We start from the raw sequence: 21,293 nt of genomic DNA, 5'->3' as shown, positions 1-21,293 counted from the left end.
GATGCTGTCTGGGCTTCTGAAGCCCAGCTCAGTCCCACGCCCGAGCCTGCAGGAAACCACTGCCCTAATCACAGGGCCCACCACGGCCCCCTTCCAGTCTGGGGGCTCCCAAGGGGCACAGCTCTCCTGGGGGAGGACTCCCCTCATGCAGGGAGCCTGCGGGGGATGTGCTCCCTGAGCTTCAGAGAACCGCCATGGGCTGAGGGCTGAGATCGGGGCAGGGGACTGGCTCAGAGCCTGTTCCTCTCCAGGGCCATTAGCATCACACTTAATAAGCCACTGCTAACAGTCGGGAGAGGAGCCATCCATCACACGGACCTTTACTTTTCTCGGTGTATCCTGTTCCTCTGGGTCTGGCAATGTTCCGAGGCCAACACACCTGCCCGGTGATGGAAGCCATGGCGAGTGCGGAGGGCCTATCCCCAGGCAATGTCCCCTTCTGTACTCGGCTGGAAACCGCCCCCTCCCACCACCCTCCCTAGGCCACCCTTAGACAAGCTTCAAAGACACCCAGTTCACTTCCCCCGGGCCTCCAAGCACCCAGCTCTCCCCTGATGAGCCAGACTTGGGGGGACCTGGCGTGGAGGCTGAGGTCAGGGGCAAGGGGCAGAGCTGAGGCTCCCCTGGAATGAAGGGGGTCTCCCTACCCTCCCAGGAGGTGACTGAGAGATGCTCTTCAGCACCCAGAATCCCCAGTTCACGGTCTCAAACAGGGCTGACATGGGGAGATGGGAGAGCAAGCGCTGAGGGGTGCCACCTTTATTCCTGCCCCCAGCTCTCAACCAGCCTCCCCCCCCCCACCCACCGAAGAGCAAATTAGAAAGGATGGTACCTTGTTCCTCCCTCCCCACCCCCGCTCACCTCCAGCTCCACTCTGGAATCAATACCTGATGCTGAATTCAAGATCTTATCTGAGTTTTGCAAGGATATAGCAACAAACTTTCCCCCAATGATTAAATCCTTAGATGATCAGCCCAATATTTTTCAGCCCGCCTCTAAGAACATTTAGAGAGCAAATGAAATGACTCTGGAAAGACTGGAAAGCCGCCATTCTCTCTCCCCCTCTGGCACAAAGAATCCCAGAGAAGGCCATGGAATGAAGTGATGGAAGCTAAGGAAGGCCCCAGTTTCTCCCAGAAGCTCAGCTCCCCATCCGGCTGCAGGGACCAGACATGTGACTTCTTGAAACTCTACCCGCCTCGGTTTATCCATCTGAAAAATGGAGCAACACTGCAGTCCAGCAAGAGGACAGATGTGGAGGAGGGCTAATAATAATGAGATGCTCAAGTGCTTAAGGAGGAGGGCATGGCACTCCAGTACTCTTGCCTGGAGAATTTCAGACAGAGGAGCCTGGCGGGCTATAATCCATAGGGTCACAAAGAGTCGGACCCGACTGAAGGGACTTAGCACACACGCTTGTAGAGCGGTTAAGGGTGCTGGCTCAGGGTTGGACAGGCTGGGCTTATGTCTAGGCTCTGTATGGACTAGTGTGTGGCTCCGGGTAGCTTCGTTCAAGCACTTGGTTGAGGGGTGCTTAGAATGTGGCTACTTCCACTGGGAGTGGCAACACAACCTGGTTAACACAGAACCCGTGGCGCGTACTCTGATGGGAGGCCGGAACCCCTTTCAGGAATGAAGGCCATCCTCACCAGCTGCTGGGCATGCTGCTGGACGGCGCTCCAGCTCCTGGTCCCCTCCGGGACTTCCTCAGTGCAAGGCCAGGACGACACCTGCTTCTGGGGTCAGCTGCCTCCCACGCCCGAGCAACACACAGGTGTGACTGGGGCAGCGGGAGGACCACCCTCCCTTCAAACGCCGCAGGGCATCCCAGGTCAGCAGAGCAGCCCCCATGAACCCCCTGCCCCGCCTCAGGGACCCACACGCGCAACAACTGCTCCTCCTTCCCCAGTGAACACAGGAAAGGGAGACAATCTGGGCCACACTTCCAGTTAAAAGCTAAAAGCCAGAAGCACACTTCAGGCCCCGGGGCTCATCAGTCCTGGCTCCTGTATTTTCCAGAGGCGGAGCCAGAGGGTTTGGAGAGGTTAGGAGAAGCACCCCTGGCTAAACCAATGGGGTGCACAGGGGCTGGGAGGTGGTCCCAGAAAGCATGAAAGGGGGAAGACTCCACGCTTCTGTGCAAATCAGATGTTGCATGACCTTCCTGCCTCCAGCATGGAGGACGCATCTCCCCAGAGGGCTCCCCTCCCTAGAGGGCTCACTGTTCGCTGTCCCCTGGATCCTTTCCCAGGGTGCCACTGAGGTCCAAGTGCGGATGTACAAGGGGAAGAGACACAGGCTGGCGCCTCTGTGAACAGGAGGAGCAGACTGCTGTGCAGATGCCACTGAGGACCGCCCGTGCGCCTACGGGGCCCGCGGGGGAGAGAGAGATGACGGCCACAGTGGGGCCAGGAGGGGAAGTTCTGCCCAACCCCTAGCTCCTAATGGCAAGCGCGGCCTGACTCCCGGAAGGCCAGGCCCCGTGCCCTCGAGTTTTTCCTGCACGGCGGTGGTCACAGTTCAAGGGCACATTCACACAGGTGGTATTCAAAACGCCTGGGGCGGAGGACACGTCACCGCCCAGCAGAGCTGGGTCAGACGCTGATGGGCAGCACTGAACAAGCGCCCTGACACCACGGAGGGGTTAATGGTCTGCGCCTCTGTCAGCGGCGAGCTGGCGGCAGCGCCAGCCAGAGAGGTGTCCTCAACTTCTGCTAGGGCAGCACTTTCCTCGTGATAAGATAATGGAAAGCAGGAAGCCGAGGAGGTGAAGGGAAGGTTGGGGCAAGGTGGCTGCAGGAGGATTTTATTTTCTCGTGCTTATCACCCGATTCCAAACGCACATTCCATCAGGCCAGGGCCGTGGGGCCTGCCTGCTCTACAAGTATGTGACTAGAGCTTCTCTTGTGATACGTTCTTATATTTCTGAGAAAATTCTTTCCTCCCCTAATGCTCTGAACCAGTGAAGTTATTACCCCAGCTTTGGCCCCCAGTCCAAAGGGAAGCTCTTTCTCAGCTGGAGGGGCTGGAAAGCATGGGCAGCCCAAAGCCCCCGCTCACACAGGAAGAACAGTGGGGGCAGATGTCTGCACAGGGGCAGCCAGCAGCCAGTGTCAGGGCCCCTCTGCTGAAATCTCTAGGCACGCGGCCCCTCTCGCCTTGTCTTACCCGCTCGGCCAGCATCAGGCCAGCCCCAGGCTGCACTGTGCAGGCCGGCTTCCTGTGCCACTGCACACACCCCGAGCTCAGCAGGGCTCAACTCTTGGTTGAATTGAGCTGCCATCTTGAGACTCTTAGTGGTTTTTGACACCCTGTTCTGACTCCACAAACCACATAAGGGGTCTGGCACCGATCAGAGGAAGGCCGGGAGGCTATGGGGAAGGCCATGCCCTCGCCAGAGGCTCTGCCCACCTTCCTGCCCTTGCCTCACCAGGGGCATGAGCGACGATGTTCCCGGAGCCACCCTGAGCACTGGGCCACAGAACAAGCTCCCTTCAGCTCACAACTAGAAACCCTTCCCTGACCTGGTCACAGAGGGGCCGCCACCCCATCCCTGCACCCGGTGCCCCTGGACAAGGAGAGGAAGCTTCCCCAACAGCAGGCAGCCCCTGGGTCAGAAAGAGGGGAGGCTTTCCTGGGGGCCTCATCCACAGGCTGGCCGGGGGCCCGATGCCCTGGCTGTGAATCCAGCTCCGCCTGCTATCAGCTGAGTGCCCAGAGACTCACAGTCACCTCCCCTCCTTGGATCCCTCAGATGGTGAAACTCTTTCCCTGCCCAGCTGAGACGGTTCAACGAGATGATCCATCATCTTCTCCCACACAGGGCCTAACACAGAGCAGGAGATCAAAAACACCTTTATTCAATGATATTCAAAAAAGAACAGCAATACTACCTAGAAACTGCTGCGGAGTCTCCCAGGATTATGAATTCTAACACCAAACGCCAGTGCCTCGCTCAGATGAGCTATGCCCACCCTGAAAATCAAAGGCTGGAAACACCCTTCTCAACAAACCCCATCCCCACGTGGAGACAACAGATAACAGAACCTGAAATCAGCCATCCTGGGTGTGAGTCCCCTCTCTGCCAGCACTGAACGCTGCAAACAATCCTGTCAGGAGGCACTAACATTACCTGTATCTTACAGATGAATAAACTGAGGCATGAAGAACTTACGGGATTTTCCCAAAGTCACAACAACCCCAGGGTCTGCTGTGTAGACCAAGTTAGAAGACGCACGCGGAAGCAGTGCCAGGAAAACCCCACGGACCGAGGCAGGGCATGTGCTGATCAAGGGTAATCGAGGATTGCCCACCGCCCGCACCACCTTCCTCTCGCTCCTTGGCGCTCACTCCGGAGCGCTGGAGAAGACAAGGGCAATCGTCGTCCTGCTCACATCTGCAAGCTCGTCTCTCTCCCCCTGCCTCCCGTCCTCCTTCCCCTCCAGCCCCTCCCCAGAATGTACCCCCCTGATACCGAAGTTCCCGCCCAGTTTTCCACGCTCCCTTTCGAGGATGCTGTAGCTGGATGGACGAGTCGCTGGGCTCCTGGGCGCCCTCAAGACAGCCCCTCCTCTGCCCAGCCCTGCGAGCACCACTCCCCATCCTGCTCCTTCCTCCCTTTTACTCAGCCTGCCTGCTCAGAGCAGGAGAGACAGGCAGTCAATGCTGGGTAACTGCTACTAATCACAGGTGACAGCGAGAATGTAAACAACACAGGAAACATCTAAATGCAATCCAAGTGGCAAGGAAACACGGCTCACTGGCTCCTTCTCTGGAGAAAATGGCTTTCCTGCCACCCTCTTTCAGAAACCCTGCCCATGAACGCCGGGGGAATACGCACCCCAGAAACCAAGAGCTTCTGGAGAACGGGAGGACTGAACACTGAACCGTAACTTCTGACCCTGATTCCTCTGGGAAGGACTTTCTGGAGTCATCCGATTTTCTATTTACAGCAATCATTTCAATGTGTCCTTTTTTTGGGGCTGGGGGAGTGAGGTGGCAGAACTCGGACACCCCTTTGAGAATCCACTCAAAGCTAAGAAACCTCTCCCGGGAATAACATAAAATACTTTGCATGTCATTTCAAGGGTTCTTAGACCCCCAAGGTGAAACCCATTTTCGAAAATGTGGACAAGACACTAAACACAGGAGACAACATGGGGAAGTGTAAACGTCTTCCAAACATCCGAGAGGCACAAAAGGGCATTTCTAGGTTTGTACTCACTGCATAAACCTTGGACATATGTACAAGGTACTCACTGCATAAACCTAGGCAGAGGCTTCTTTGTTTTTGCTTTCATTTTTTTGTTGTTGTTCTTTAGATGGACAGTGTGCTTCTAAACCACCTCCTCCAGAGCAAATTGAGAACTCAACTGACTAATTGCTGTGAATAACTTCCACTTGGTTCGCTTAAAGCCTGGTTCAGCAAGGACCAAGAACGTGTTGGGTGTGACTGTATAATTAAATGACAGCTCCCAAGCCCACCGGAAATGGTGTTTTAATGGTCTGGTATCAATTCTAGGTACCGTCGTGGCCCTCCATTAGCAAAGACCTACAACCGACGTCACCTCCAACTGCCTGATTTTGGAACAGTCGCTGTGTCTTTCGTCTGTGGGGCTGGAGGCCAGGAGAGGACGGAGGGGCTGCTTGCTCACATGGGGCTTCTTACCTCTGTGCCTGTTGGTCGTCTTATCAAACATCAGCATCGCATCCTCCACCTGCAGAGCGAACACAAAACAGAGTCTGCTTCAGGAACTTTAACAAAATACATGGCACATTGTATGTTCAGGGGAGGGGGGCAGTCTCCATTATAGAAATCATGTTGCTCATTAAAACCTATTTGAAAACACAAATATTAAAAGAGAAAATAAATCACTTTCTTTCCGTCTTTCCAACCTAGCACCGCCACATTTAGCATCTGGTATACTTCCCTCTAATTTTTGTAAAAATCTATGCCTATGGCTTCCCTGGTGGCTCAGTGGTAAAAAAAAATCTGCCTACCAGTGCAGGAGATGTGAGTTCAGTCCCTGGGTCAGGAAGGTTCCTGGAGAAGGAAACGGCAACCCACTCCAGTATTCTTACCTGGAAAATCCCACGGACAGGACATGGGGTCGCTAAGAGTCGGAAACAACGTAGCACAAATGCACACATGCCTATTTTAACATAGTTTAAAATCACATCACACATGGAATTTTCCCCTTGTTCTTTTTCACTTAAATAATATTACAACATTGCAGACATTTCCCAGATAACTACATCATGAATACTATCTTTTATTCCCCTAGATTTTTTTGTGGTAAAATACTCATAATATAAAAATTGCCACTGCAACCCTCTTTAAGTGTACAGTTTAGTGGTATCAAATAAATTCATAAAGTTGCAGGAGCATCACCACCATTCATCTCCAGAACTTTTTTCCTCTTGTAAAACTGAAACTCTACCCCCTTTAAGGGGGACCCCTTTCGTCCCCTTAGCCTATGGCAGCCACTTGCCCACTTTCTGTCGCCAAGACTGGGACCCCTCTAAGTATTTCACATAAGTGGAATTACACAGGATTTGTCTTTTTTGGGACTGGCTTATCTCACTTGGCATAATGTCCTCAAGGTTCATCCGTCTTCCATTGATGTACAGATCACATCTGCTTATCCACTTGCCCATCGATGACCACGTGGATTTTAGCTATGGTGAATAATGCTGCTATGAACACGGGAGTACAAATATCTCGAGTCTCTGCTTTCACTTCTTTTGGATACATACCCAGAAGTGAAACTGCTGGATCATACAGTGCCTTGTACTTTTATTTTTTTGAAGAACTGCTGTACACAGTGGCTGTACTACTTTACATTCCAAACAAAAGTGCACAAGGTTTTAATTTCTCTACATCCTTGTTAATATTTGCTATTTTCTGCCTTAAAAAAAAAAACAACAAACAGTAGTCATCCTAAGGAGTGTGAGGTCTTGTGAATACTAGCTTGACTGTCACATATTTCATGGAGGGAGATGCTACAGCTTACTTAATCATCCTTCAGGATGTTTCCAGTTATACACAATGAAACTTCAACATTTTGATTATTCTGGGCTGAACTGTCTCCATCCCCCACCCCTGCCAAATTCATATATTAAAATCCTAATGCGCAGATTCTGAGAATGTGGCTGCATTTGAAGATAGGATGTAAAGAGGTAACTAAGTGAAAATGGTAACCTGACGGTTAGTGAAAATAGTTCCAATGAGAGCGGACTCCTTGCGAAAGACCCTGATGCTGGGGAAGATTGAAGGCAGGAGGAGAAGCGGACAACAGAGGATGAGACGGTTGGATGGCATCACCAACTCGATGGACTTGAGTTTGAGCAAGCTCTGGGAGTTGGTGATGGACAGGGAGGCCTGGCGTGCTTAGTCCATGGGGTCACAAAGAGTCAGACACGACTGAGCGACTGAACTGAAGTTAAAATGCGGTCCTTAAGGGTGGCTCTGATTTGGTATGGCTGGGGTTCTTACACAAAGAGGAAGTCTGGACACAGGTACAAAGACAGCCACACTCACGTCCCACACAGACCTAAAGAAATCACTTACGAAACCAGATTTGGCTTTGAAGTCCACTCCTTTTACTTATGATCCAGCCCTTTATTCGCTTCACAGGAGACACATCGTGAGTGCAGGCGCTGTTCTAAAACCATCAGCCATTCACTTGCAGGCTGCACCGAGTTTGGCCAGGTGTACAGCCTGGTCTCCTCGAGCATTTTGTGCCCAAGGTTGGCAGTGAAAATACAACCCAGAATTTCCCTGGTGGTGCAGTGGTTGGGAATCTGCCTGCCAGTGCCGGGGACACGGGTTTGATGCCTGGCCGGGGAAGATGCCACAGGGCAGCCAAGCCCTCGCACCACAGCTTCTGAAGCCCAGGTGCCCATGCTCCACAACAAGAGAAGCCAGCCCCAGGAGAAGCCCTGCACATTGAAAGGAAGAGCAGCCCCTTTCCGCTGCAACTGGAGAAAGCCCATGCACAGCAAGGAAGACCCAGTGCAGCCAAATACAAATAAATGGAGAAAAAAATACAATCCAACCATGTGGCTGTGGGTGGACAGAACTGTTAGCCAGAAGGCTCCACGCTTGGAGCAATTTCAGTGCGGTGGGAGTGTGTGTGTGTGTGGTGGGGAGGACAGAGCACTGTTCACTGGAGCTCAAAGGCTCACAAATGAGCTTGGGGGCCTGAGCTAAGTCAGCTGAGAAAAAGAATCATCGGCTATTCATTCTCACTCCTCCCAGACGACAGTCTTCGATGGAGGGGAAGACACCGGGCGAAGCAATAAAACCAGGTTTAAAATGGTGCCTCCCGACAAATCAAATCTATTTTCTTAGATGCTATCAAATATAATAGGGGGAAGAGCAAAGTCAAGGTAAGAACGGAAGAAGGGGTAGGCAAGCCAGACACAAACCTCCGAGGGACTGGCCTAGCTTCAAAATCCCTTCTGGAGTCAGGGCCCCCTTGTGTTGCTAAGCAACCGAGCCTGAACAAACAGGCTCCTGGGGCCTTCCCCTTCTGCTCCCCATTTCCGTAGTCAGCGACTGGGAGAGAGATGGCCCTGCACGGTGACTGCTCCTCTGGCAGGGAGCTGCCCTCTTTCCCCCAGGCACCAGGCTGAGGGGAGTAGGCGATGCTAGTCTGGATAGGGGGTGCCTTCACCAGACCTTTCCCCGGCCAGGCAGGCTTGATGAGCCCCCAGACACCTGCTGAGACCAGACACACCACGGCGGTCTGCCTCCCATGCACCCCTTGAGCAAGACCGCCAGAAGATCAACTGGTTTGTTTGCACACAGAGCCGTCACACTTGCACATATGGCATTGCAGACCCAGACCCTGGGCCTTGACGAGGACTCCACTGCCTAGGGTGCAGGCCGGGGGTGGGGTGATGGGTGAGGCCTGCCGGGTACCATGCAGGTAAGCCTGACGTCTGTTTCACACCCATCACCATATTTTCTAAGAGGTTTGCCAAGTCCTCATTTTGAGCTGAAAATGCCTAATGGTAAGAAAAACAGTCTCCCTTCTGTGTTGGCCATGTTTGGGTACTGAAACTCAGATCCCCTTAGGAAATAAATATTTTGAATTAAAAAAAGTATTTTCAATCCCCACCCATGCCCGCCGCCCTTTTCACAGTGTTTACTTGGGTCCCTCTTTGCCTTCTTATGCTTCAGTGTTTTCTGACGCTGCCCTCCTAACAGCTGCTCCACCCTGGTAAGCGAGGAGGAGGATCTGTGTATGTGTTTTGGGGGCAACCATTGTCGTGAAGAACAGAGCTCTTTCCTCTACAGAGCGGGGTACAATGGGCCTCGCAAAGACCTCCTGAACAGATAAAGCGGCGGGGCGCAAGAAAAATTCTATTAACACTTTACAAAACAGAACATCTAAGGAGTAGCTAGAGAGGAAAGAGAAAGGGAAAAAAAAAAAAAATCAATATGAATAAGTCCCCATGCTTGGGGGAAGAAAACTTTTCAGCGATTGCAAAACACTTATTAATTCAGAGAAGCCATCAATGCGATAGAAATCTGGCAGAACAGCAAGAGCTGAAACTGGAAGAATTTGAATATACAAAGACTGAATAGAATGAAAAACACGGCCTCACGTACGGGGCTGTTTCTCACGGTTCTATGTGAATCAAACAGAAGCGGCTTGTGTGAGTCTCCATCACACAAGGACGGGACGGATATGGTCAAGGGAGCTGGTATTCAGCCCCAGAGACAGCAAACCGGTAACTGTGTCTGTCTGTCTCTCCTTCTCCCTCTCGCTCTCACACACAGAGGTAGACTGCCTGCCTGTGCAGAGTTCAGCCTGGAAGCCAGGCCTCGTTCACGGAGTGGAAGAACACAAGGGAGTTGGCAGGCGGGTGGACACGGGCATTTCTCTGACTTCAGGGAGAAAACACCACTATCCCTGGTGGAATACAGCTTCAAAGGCCCCATGTTCCTTGTCACGATCAGCACTAGAGTCGGTTCTGCGTTGACGGTGCCCTCACGGGTCCGTACAGATTTCTCTGTATATACCAGAAGCGGGCGCCCACAGGCCTAGTGGTCCTGTGGGATCCTGGGGTGGGGATCAGGGGAGGCGGTGTCTGAACCTGAGCGTGTCTGTCCCATGTCCTGGCACCTGCCTGATCTGTCTGGGGAGGAGAAAAGTGTTCCAACCTTGAGATCTGCCTTCCAATAACTTCAGGCAGGTATAAAACACAGCCCTGACATCCTTGACGGTATATCTTTGCAAATGACAAAGCAGGGCAAGTAACTCTTAAGGGAGCTGCGTGGGGATGCCCCTGTTGTCGTCCGACACCAGGGGGTCATGGACCTGTAATCTTGACCCTCGCAAGGCTCAGACCACACTGTGACCTCCTCAGAGGTGCCCCATGTACACCCCGCCCCATCTGAGAGGCAGTTCTGGGAAGCCACACTGTCTCTGTGGCATGGGGATTGCGCAGGGCGTCTCAAACCTCCTCCCTTTCAGAATCACCCAGAGAACTGGTTAAAACACAGACTCCCTGGGCTTCAGCCCCAGGCTGTCTGATTCAGGAAGCAGCGTTTGCATTTCTAACAAGCACCAGCTGTTGGCCTGTGGACCCCACTTTCCATGTGCTGCTCTAAGGGAGGAGAAACAAGACCAGAAGTTAAAGACAGTGGACAGAGTGGCTTCTTCCTTTTTGCATACACTCGGGGCTCAATACAAGAGCTGAATTTCTCTCACAGAGGCAATCAAGGCACATCAGCGTGGCAACCATCACCCCGCTCTGTTCCCTCTCGGACATTTATACTCCCAGATCCTGAAAATGACGAGCACAGAACCACGACGGAAAAGGTGACAAGTAGATGGACTTCCTAGTAGTAACCAAGCTGTCCCGGGCACCCAGTGCAGGAGAAATTCGGACTCTACACGGACGACAGGAACATCCCTTCTAACAGACTCCAGCTATTGGCTACATCATTTAGGTCAGCTCAGCTGTGATCTGAAAATCTAATCAATTAACTTTACTTTTATGTGACATGTATTTATTAGGTATGCACTAGTTGCGAAGTATTAGCCTAAGTTCCAAGTAAGAGGCAAATTATATGGGTTCATGGTATACGGATTGCATTAATGACCACCACACCCTTTATCTTGAAATTCTGTATCAACAGCTCCCCTTTCAAAAGAGGCAGAGTCTATCTCCCCATCCTATGTATCTGGACTTGACTTGCTGTGGTCAGTAAAAGAGCTGGAGAGGATGGTACGCCTGTGGGGGGCCTGGCCTTGCAAGGGTCTCTGGGTTCCAGTTTGCCCTCTCTGGCATCTTTCTGCCATCACCATGAAACAGACATGGCCAGGTGGGCCTCAGACAGGATGGGAAACATGTGGAGCAGGGCCAAATGCCCTCAGGGGCCCTGGTGAGACTAGCCTAGATGGGCAGGCAGCTGGGCAACCCTAAAACACGCACGTGAACCCCGCCAAGACCAGCAGAGCCACTCCCTCCCCAAGACCAGCAGAGCCACCAGCAAACTCCAGACTTGGGGAATAAACAGCTAATCTCTACCACAGAGGTTCTGTGCTTGTCTGTTAAACAGCATTCTTGCGGCAAAAGGTAACTCATACATGGCCCCTGCTCTCTCTCAAAAAAACAAAAAGCTTTTAGTCTATAAGAAGATACACAGGCAGTCTCAAGTAATATCAGACAATGAAGAAAGACAGGGGAAGGGGCGGAAGGAGGAAGGTGGACTATGGCCCAAGTATTAACCCATTGATTCCACCTTCCCACAGGAGTACAGGTATTCGGGTGTGAAGGGACTGCTTCTACATCTCTCCCCAGCAGCAAGGTTGGAGATCGAGATCCTGGAAATGCCAAAATAAGTTGGCAACACGCTCCTCAGCAAATAAGCACCATGAAAATCTGCAGTCATTAGCACTCAAGTCAGTGGGTGATGCCTCTCTAATCCTAATTCATTTAATGAATGAGCGAACCTTCTCTATAATGAGCCGAAAGATTTACTGTGAGCAGACGTTCTTGCTGGGTGATTTCAGAAGTAGGCAGAAGATGCTGGCCATATCCAGAAGGGAGACGTTAGCCCACCCAGCTCCTACACTGCCTGAAGAGAAAACCTTTCAAGCCACGGATCAAAGCAGCGCCTTGCGAGAGAGGTCAAAAGCTCTGCTGGTCAGGTGGGCTGGCCGAAGGTTGGAACCGCAGGCAGTGCCCTCAGACCCCTGCTGCTTCTGCCTGTGGTTTGGCTCCACAAGTATGCAGCAGATGAATGACGCTGATCTGGGGATGCAGAGAACTTGGTCCCAGGAGAGGACGAAAGAGCTGCTGGTCAATAACTCAGCAGGAGCCGGGCCACAGCCGAGCGTGGCGGGCGGCGTGGCACAACGCACGGGCAGGATCCGGGTTCCAATTCCAGCTCCACCAGAGGCTCACTGAGGACAGGGCACCTCCTTTCTCAGCCCTTACGTTTCTCATCTGTGAAGGCAGGAAGCTGCATGGGATGGTCACTGATGACCCATCCGCAGAGATTCTGCCGAGGACCCCGAGATGGACCGCGGAGGCTGCTGGGACCACAGCTGGGAGCTCAGATTCACCAGGGGCCCTTCCAAATCCCCTGCGCCCTGAGGACGTTCCAGGCAGTGGAACGTTTGCTGTGGCTGGCCAGCATGCCTGGAGAAATGTCCCACCCTCTTCTGGCACACGCACATACACACACACACCACAAACCACACGTATCCAGAACAAAGCAGGAAATGGCACTTCAAGTGATCCTTAAATTATCTGGTCAGACACAAGGAGGGAGAGGGAAAGGAAGAGAAGAGACGCAAGCTCTTCAAACTCCCCCGGAACAAATGCCTTTCATGTTGCTTCCTGCTCCCACTCAAACACTCCAAGCGTTCGTTTCAATAAACGCCCATAAAGGCGATACCATGACACTACAGTGTGAGGGGTTTAACGGGTCTGCTGATGCTCTATAAACTCCAAGCCCTGAAGTCATAAGGGTGGAGTGAGTGTTATATACTAGGCAGGCCTGCCCAGATCCAGGCTGGAGACCAAGGCGTCCTGATCCTTGGGAGCGTTTCTGCATGGAGGATGGCATGGCTCTGCACTTTTGCCTAAGAACTGGGTGAGGGTGTCTGGTTTATGGAAATGTCTCAGCATGCTCTAGCCTTGACAAGAGTAAGGACAGTCTATCTTCAATCACTGCCCAAAAGGAAGAAAAGAGGAGAAAAAGGAGCAGGCAGGAAAATCCCATTAGCTCATGCTGAAATCTAGATCAGTAGTTTTCAACCTTGACTGCTCACCAGAATCACATGAGGAACTAAAAAAAAAAAAAAAAACTCCCTGTTGCCGGGGTCACACCCTGACCAGTGAAATCAGCCTCCGGGTGGGCAGGGGGTGGCAGTGGAATGTTTACAGCTCCCCCAGGGGTTCCAGGTGCAGCCAAGGCTGAGAACCACTGTCCTAACAGGTAAATACAGCGGAGTTGAGCCTTCATCACAGTGTATGTGGGTGGAGATGGGCCCTAAATATAAAGCGGGCATCACCCGGATCGTCAGCTGCCTGAAGGCTGGCTGTTTGTCCCCTGCTGGATCCGCAGGCCCTGTGCCACAGGTGGCTTTTGGGGGGCTCTCCTCACCTTGTCTTGGTCTTAGGACAAGACAGTCAAAGTTCCGTTCTGTAAGGAGGCTTGGAAGGGCCAAAAACTGAACACAGGACTTTAAGAAACCTGAAGAAACTGCTAGATTTTTTTTTCACCACCATCAGTAATATTTTCACTTGTATTATTGCTTTGGACCACACAACAGTCCCCGAAGGCAGGGATTATTACAAGCTCTCTGAGCCTCAGTTTCCTCCCTGGCAGGCCTGCCCAGGACTCCGCAGCTGGTGGTCTGAGTGTGCGTGCCAGCCGGGCCTGCTTGCCGTGGCTCAGGCTCCAGGACGGCAGGCACACAAGCCCCTGGGCCCCCAAACCCCTGCTTGGTCCACTGACTCCTGGGAGGCTGCAGCCAGCGAGGTGCTGAGTGGGCTAGGCACTTCCTTCATTCCAAGACTCAGAAAATTCTAGTTTGCATCCACCTGAAGGTTTCTCTATGTTGACTCAAGCCCATGCCTTAAATAAGCAACAAGACAGCCTGCTTAATTTCTCCCCAATTCTTTCTTTGGTAATAAAATAGAAATTGCATTTGCCATTTTAACCACTTTTTTTGATAAACAATTCAGTGGCATTAAGGACATTTCCTAAACTCTTCAGGAAGGCTCCTAAGTCCTACTATGACCAGAATGTTCTTTCCCCATTAGCAAGACTCTTTTACTGGCCCTATTTTTTTCTACTTTTAATTATGTTTTAATTCACTTTAAACGAATCCTTTAATTCATTTTCCCATTTAACTTAAAACAAACCCCCGTGTTCATCAGAGAGCAGTTGTGAATTCATAAAATGGACACTTGCCATAGGCGTTAAAGGGTGTGGGGTGTCTATCCTGGAGATGCAGTTTACTTACATAAAGGCAGGCAGGACATCTTGCTCAGGGATTCTGATTCCACACGTAAATATCAGAGTCTAGGCTATGAAATGTCTTCCCCCTGAAATAATGATGACTGTAATAGCTACCATTTACTGGAGCTTAATAGGCAATTTGCAAAGCTCATTTAATTATCACAATAGCTCTGAAATAGATATTATCACACCCATTATATAGGTAAGGAAATGGTGGCTCATTGCGATTAAGTGACTTGCCTAGGATCACGCATGCAGCACATGATGGAGCCGGGATTTAAACTCAGATGCATGCCCAAATCTTTCCCTGGTCTCCCTTGACTGCGTTCTATTTTTGAATCCCCAGGGCCCCGTGGAGCTGCACTGTCTCCCGAGTGAACCAACAAACACGGCCTTAAAACTCTACCAAAAAAGTTAAGAGAGGTGATGAGGTAACCAAGGCGACAGCTGTATATTGCCTCTGGCAGGCTCGGGAGAAGAAAGAAGGGTTGGAGGGAGGAGCAAATGGAGAAGGAGGCTGAGGGGTCTCTTCCTTCTAGATGGGTGAACTTGAGAACCCCTGAGCCCACTTGTCCGCTCTGTGGTCACAGAGCAGGCTGGGGGCACGGCTGGAACGGGCAGAGGGCTCCTAGAACTCAGTCCTCAGGCTGCCAGAGTGCCCGCTGGGCACCAGCCCCGAGAATGCTGAGTCCCACTTCCTGGAGCTGTGAGGAGGCCTTCAGGTGGTGGGTGGCCAGTGACTAATGTGCAGGACATGCTTATCACAGGAGATTTGTTGCAAGTTACCACCCCACCCCTGGCAATTCCCCGGTGTGTGCACCTACACACATGCGTGTGCACACGTACACACACCCTACACGGTTCACTGGAGGGATGCGCCCAATGCTGTGCGACTCCTTGCTGCAAACGGGTCACGCTCAGGGACAGCCATTAAAGAAACCAGCGTGTCTTCGGGGGCGCAGTCCCAGGAGGCACCTCTCAAATCCGAGCAAGGCAAGCGAGCGCCTGCCTGGATGGCCTCCGGTGGAAGTGGGGGCTCAGGCTGGGCCCAGCATCACCCCAGAGGGCAGGGCCGGAGGCTCTCTCGGGGGACGTCCCCACTAGGGTGAGACAGGCGGCTGCGAAGGAGGGTGGTGGGAGAGGGACCAGGACAGGCCGGGCGCGAGCTGCCAGAGGAGAAGCAGTTGGTTCTGCAGGCTTGACAGCTGTCACGCGGAAACGGCATCTGGCCTAACGGCCTCTAGAGCGGGGCGCCTTCGCGTGGCGGTGGTGAGCGCCGGAAATCCACGGCCTGCGTGCAGCGCTGGCTGTGAGTGCGCGCGTGCGTGCAGGTGGGCGGGCAGGCTGCCTCAGGCTCCTCTCCCCCCGGCCCAGCCTCTCCCCATCAGGCCGCACCTACCGTGAAAAAGGCCCAAACCTGCTGGCTCCAGAGGAGACAGGCGGGTCATTAGTGGAGCACTGATGTGCTGTAACACTCTCTTGCATTCCCATTAAACAAATACTAAACTGCTAATTGCCAAAATAGATCTCCACGACTCTGACCGAACAGGGGAAGGGTTTATAATTACCAAGTGTGAAAACGCGCAGCCTGTAAATAACCACCTCATCTGTCCTAATACGGGCTGATATTGATGGGCATGAAATAAACATCAGGACCAAATGGAAAAATCACCCGCATCTCCTGTGGCCAATGCAATCTCGAATGGTGACAAGCGTGGCTGCAGTCACCGGCTCGGGGAGGGAAGAGGGGAGAACGGACTTGGACGGGCTCGGAGAGTCTAGGTTCCAAACCCGATTTTCCATCCCTTGGGCTTTCAGCATCTTCTTTCAGCCTGGAGGACAGGCTGTGATTTGATGATGGGATGGAAGGCTGGCCTGCACCCTGGAAATGCCCAGGCCCAGGACCCTTGGCGACAGGCCTTCAGGGCACGTTCTATCCTGCCCTCTTGAACAGACTGGCTGGCGAGGATGGAGAATCAGGGAGACAGAGAGTTTCACCAAGGTGACATGTTTATTCACAAACCAGTATCTATCAAGGCTATCCTATCTGGCCGATGCAAAGAATTGGTCGCAATGCATGGATGAAGAGAACTGGGGTTTAAAATCACCTCTGGACTTCCTGACACCCTATGTCACGCTACCACTGAGTTGGCAGGTAGACGAGTCTGAAAGGGAAAGTGTTAGTTGTTCAGTCATGTTTGACTCTTTGCGACCCTCATGGACTGTAGTCTGCCAGGCTCCTCTGTCCATGGGATTCTCCAGGCTAAGAATACTGGGGTGGGCTGCCATTCCTTTCTCCAGGGGATCTTCCCAACCCAGGGATCAAACCTGGGATTCCTGCATTGCAGGCAGATTCTTTATCATCTGAGCCACAAAGGAAGCCCATAGATGGGTCTATCAGATTCCAAAGACCTCCCTTCCCCCAACTGCACCTGAGGAGGGGGAGATGACCTGCCAGAGGTCACAGAAACAGTCTCCCCTTCACTCTCCACCAGACTGAGATTCTGAGGGATTCAGCAGGGCTTATAGTGAAAGACCGAAGCCGAAGACAGAGGTTCCCTTGGTCTCAGAATTAGTCCCGGGAATTAGAAGTGACTGGGAGTCCCTGCTCCCCTCCCCACCTGGAGCAGGCATCCGTTCTCCAGGGCTCCTCTGAACCCCTTCTGGAGCTTCAAAGACTCGCAGCATCTCCATCCAGTCGATCCCTCGGGCGGATGCAGGAACAGCAGCACTTAAGAGGCCTGACCTCCAACCGGAAGCCCAGCTGTGGCACACGGAAGAATCCTGCCAACTGCACGGCAGTCAGGCAGCTGAATCAGGGCACCAAGCAGCACCCAGCCCAGATCTTCCTAATGGGGCTCAAGGGTGTCTCCAGAAGCTCTTCCCCACTGGGCCACACGAGAGCCAATCTCCTGGGCACCCTGGCCCTGAAGTCGCCCCCAGGGTCCTGGGCCAAAGACCCCATCAAACGTCAGCGTAAGCAAGGAAGGTCTGAACTACAGACAACTTTTAAAGGAATTCTACTCTGTCATTTTAAAATTCCCAAAGCATCTTCAAGTAACGGCTAACAGAACGCTACCGAGAACAAAGTTCACGTGCGGCAACAAAGTCGAAAAGGCTTGTTCACTCAGCCAGGTTACTTCCTGTCCAGAGAGGATCATGAATGTCCGAGCTGGGAAGGTCCAGCACCGTCATTCTGCAGAGGGACAAAGTGGCTCGCAGGGATCCCGTGCAAACTGAGAGTGCGGGTCCAAAAAGCCCGGGGGGATCGGGAGTCCCGGGTTCACACACGAATCCACCACGCCCACCTCTGACTGTCCCAGGCAGGGCTTCTGGAGGCTCAGTCTCCCTGCAAGAGAAGGGCTGATGATAACCCCAGCCCCAAGAAGCAGAAAGAACGTAACCCACAGGGAAGTAGTCAGGTTGGTGGTAAATGACGTCCCTTGCTATGGCCAGTACTTGGCAGGCACAGCATCTCAACAAGGATCTGAGGGCTGGAGAACAAATGGAAGAAGAGGCTTCGTGTCCATAATGCAAACGCCAACTCAGTGAGCTCTGCGGGTGAGCGAGCGTCACTCTCATGAGGGCACCGGGCTTTCTGTGCTGTGCTCTAAGGAACTGGACGCAAATAAACCACTTTTTAGAAAGCAGGTGGAACGGCAGAGCCAACCAGAGCACAGGCTGCAGTAGAATATTCCTCACGATAAACAGAAACAAACCACTGGTACTCAACGCAGATGGATCTCAAGGAAATTACACTGACTGAGAAAAGTCAGTCTCAAAGGCTTGTTCCATCCCATACGATCCCATTTCTGCAAGATTCTCGAAATGACAAAATTACAGTGATGGAGAACGGAGGAGTCTGCCGGGGGTTAGGGGTGGGGAAATGGACGAACCATCATACGAGGAATTTCACTGCGGTGACGGGAACACTTGTGATCTCGACTGTGATCATCATTGCTTAAATCTATCCATGTGACAATGTTTCAAAGAACAGCACACACACACGCACACACACACACACACAGCACTCAGCAAGCACTTACTGTGCAGTCATTTTTGTATGACACACACACGCACACCTGTTAAAACCGATGATGTACCAGCATCCATTTCCCGGTTTTAACAACATGGTATGGTTATGGACGAGACGATATTATCGTCATGGGAAGCTGGGTGAAGGGTACACAACAGCTCTTTGTATGATTTTTACAACTTTTTGTGAGTCCTACACTACTGAAAAATAAACATTTAAAACAGTAATTTTTAAAAACCACAAGGGGGCTCATTATATCACGAAAACTCAGTGGCAGATCAGTTTATAATGCAAATAATTAGGCCCTAATTTCTCTTGATTTGGATAGCGTGGGCACAAATAAGGTGCGCTGACAGTAGAAGAGCTACCCCTACTCGCGTTGGCTACTGGCCCCGGCGCGTACTGCGCTGAACCAGCACTGTGTCGCACAAGTCTCTGTGCCGGGAGTCCCGACTGCCCCGTCTCATCTTCTACCCTGGCCCTCAGGAGACTTCACCACACAGCTCTGCAAACGCACAGCGCCTGCTACAGTGACTCGTGCAAAAATGGCTGCACAGTAAGTGCTTGCTGACTGAGTTTCAGAAAGACTCTTGCAGGATAAAGAAAAAACAATGCAACTAGAAAAGACCCTCGAGCGCGGTGCTTTCCATTTTCTTCTCTTTTAGGCTATCAAGGCCTTCTCTTTCGTTTAGGTTCTGAAACAGATCTTAAATCTTTGGAGATATTTCATACACCAAACTGTATTTATTCCTGCTTCTGAGATGTGGAAACGTATTTACCAACACTCATCCTAACTGTGAACTGGGGCTTTGGGCAGCATGGGGTGGCCTGGGGCAGAGTGAATCGGATATTCTCCAGAGGGAAGCACACTTGACGATTCAGTTGGTCCTCACGTCATCTGGGGTGGGGAAACCATGATACCCGACGGGTTTTTTGATGGAACGATGAAGTCCATCTGAAGACCACACGCCTTTCTTTTGACCCGGAGGTTGGACACTTCTGGCCTGATCTCTGAGTCACGATCTGACCATGATGCAGATCTCTGCACATGAATATTGACAGAATAACCAATCTCCTACTTAATCCCCTAGCCAAACAACTCCCTGAAGGGGGAAAGAGAAGGGAGAGGGAAAAACCCTCATCTACCCTTAAAAAAAAAAAAAGTACCAATTCAAGCTGCTTCAAGACCCAACAAGCATGTTTTTCTTTCATGTATTTCTACATCAACACTCTGAAGGACACAGATCTTTCTCGTTTCAAGAGCTGTCAATTTGCTTTAACGCCGTGGTTTTCATCTGTTTCAGGTAAAGAGGAATTACAAAGCAGGTAAAAGAGACAACGCACCAGCATCCAATGTATTCTGGCAATCCGAACTGGGACCAGGGTAAAAGGAGATTAAATGACAGGCCACAGCACACCCCTGTGTGCAACCCCGGTGCCCACCCCTGCCTGCCCTCCTCTTGCAAACTCTATGATTTGACGGAGCCTTCAGCTCTTTGCTGAAAACTGTACTATCTGCTGCACCCTAATTCTTCGAATCATTTATACATGTTGCACAACTCATACAGTATTTTTGCTTTCTGAAGCAGAAAAACCTCTTAGCTGCTGGTAAACTGTCAGGTGCGGTTACTTTAAATACCCCAGTGAAACAGCACAGAAGCCGGCAGCACGTTGCTGGATTCACTACCCTTCCCCATATAAATGAACAGACACAAACGCCTGCCACACGCCAGGCTGTGAGAAAGCCTCACCCCATCGAGCCTAAGGGTTCCATTACCAGGGAACTCAATAAATAAAAGGCAGCCCTGATCTCCTCCTCTCGCGGGCCTCCTCTGCCAATGACGATGCCCCATGAAGATTGCTGGCTAATTCATTTACATTTCTCTTTGTTTTTAATTAAATTGCTCCTCCACTGCTCAGACCTGTAATTTTTCCCTCTTCAGCTCCAGGGCTGGGGATTTCTGAGAGAATGACAGAAATGCCTCCGAAGGTCTCAGGGGCCGAACGGCATGCAGGCTCCTGCCCTTGACTGACACAGGTGGGCCACAAGGACCTGGCCACAGGCTCTGAGAGCCCAGGGCATCGGGTTCCTTTGAGATACTAGAGTAAAGGGACAACCCACCCCCCCGCCCCCACCCCAAGCCGACACACACACCCACCACCAATTCGAAATTAAATATAAATGTGACAAGGGACCCGCGGTACTTTCTTTTGCCAAATCCCATTGGCGTGTAGACACCATCAGAATCTCGATTGTTAATACTGTGTGTGTCCACAAGAGGTGCTTATCGGGGCACACGGGCCCGGGCCCCAGCTTGCAGCAGGGACTAGTGGGAGAATCCAGAGGCTTTGGAGGTAGACGCCTCAGATTTCAGTCCTGCCACTCACCGGCTGGTGGCCTTGGGCAGGTGACTGGACTTCGCTACACATCTGAGTTGGTACCCACCTCACCGTGCCACTACGAGCATTAAGACACGTTAACTCCTGGGTGGCATGTTGGCTCACAAGGAGCACTATCGAGCTGCCACCCATCGTCACAGCCGCCTCAGAGAGTTGGTCAGGAGAGACGTCTAATGTTGCTCATTGTCCTGGAGGCCTTTCCTCTTTCCCTGATGTTGATGCCAAGTGAAATTAAAACTAGCAGCAAGATTGGCTTTACTTGAACAAGCCAGACCAAGGGTAAACAACCTGCCTGGGCTGGTTGCTTTCTCAAACATCCGCCTAGCCCTCCCTGCCACACACGGGGTCCCACCATGAAGGTTC

At 51.9% G+C, this 21,293-nt stretch overlaps 1 protein-coding gene across 10 annotated transcripts in view; it reads right to left on the bottom strand.

The window, feature by feature from the left end:
- The window catches only part of MSI2 (musashi RNA binding protein 2), a 407,598-nt gene that overhangs the window by 138,163 nt on the left and 248,142 nt on the right, over positions 1-21,293 (bottom strand). For all 10 annotated transcript variants that reach the window (XM_027519825.1, XM_027519820.1, XM_027519822.1 and 7 more), the window contains one exon: positions 5,669-5,717. In XM_027519825.1, coding sequence (XP_027375626.1) covers positions 5,669-5,717 — 49 coding nt within the window. The remainder of the gene's footprint in view (positions 1-5,668; positions 5,718-21,293) is intronic.

The sequence above is a fragment of the Bos indicus x Bos taurus genome, chromosome 19 (genome assembly GCF_003369695.1).
Source record: "Bos indicus x Bos taurus breed Angus x Brahman F1 hybrid chromosome 19, Bos_hybrid_MaternalHap_v2.0, whole genome shotgun sequence".
Lineage (NCBI taxonomy): Eukaryota > Metazoa > Chordata > Mammalia > Artiodactyla > Bovidae > Bos > Bos indicus x Bos taurus.
Note: the sequence above shows the minus strand (reverse complement) of the source record. Positions and strands in the feature narration are given on the sequence as shown.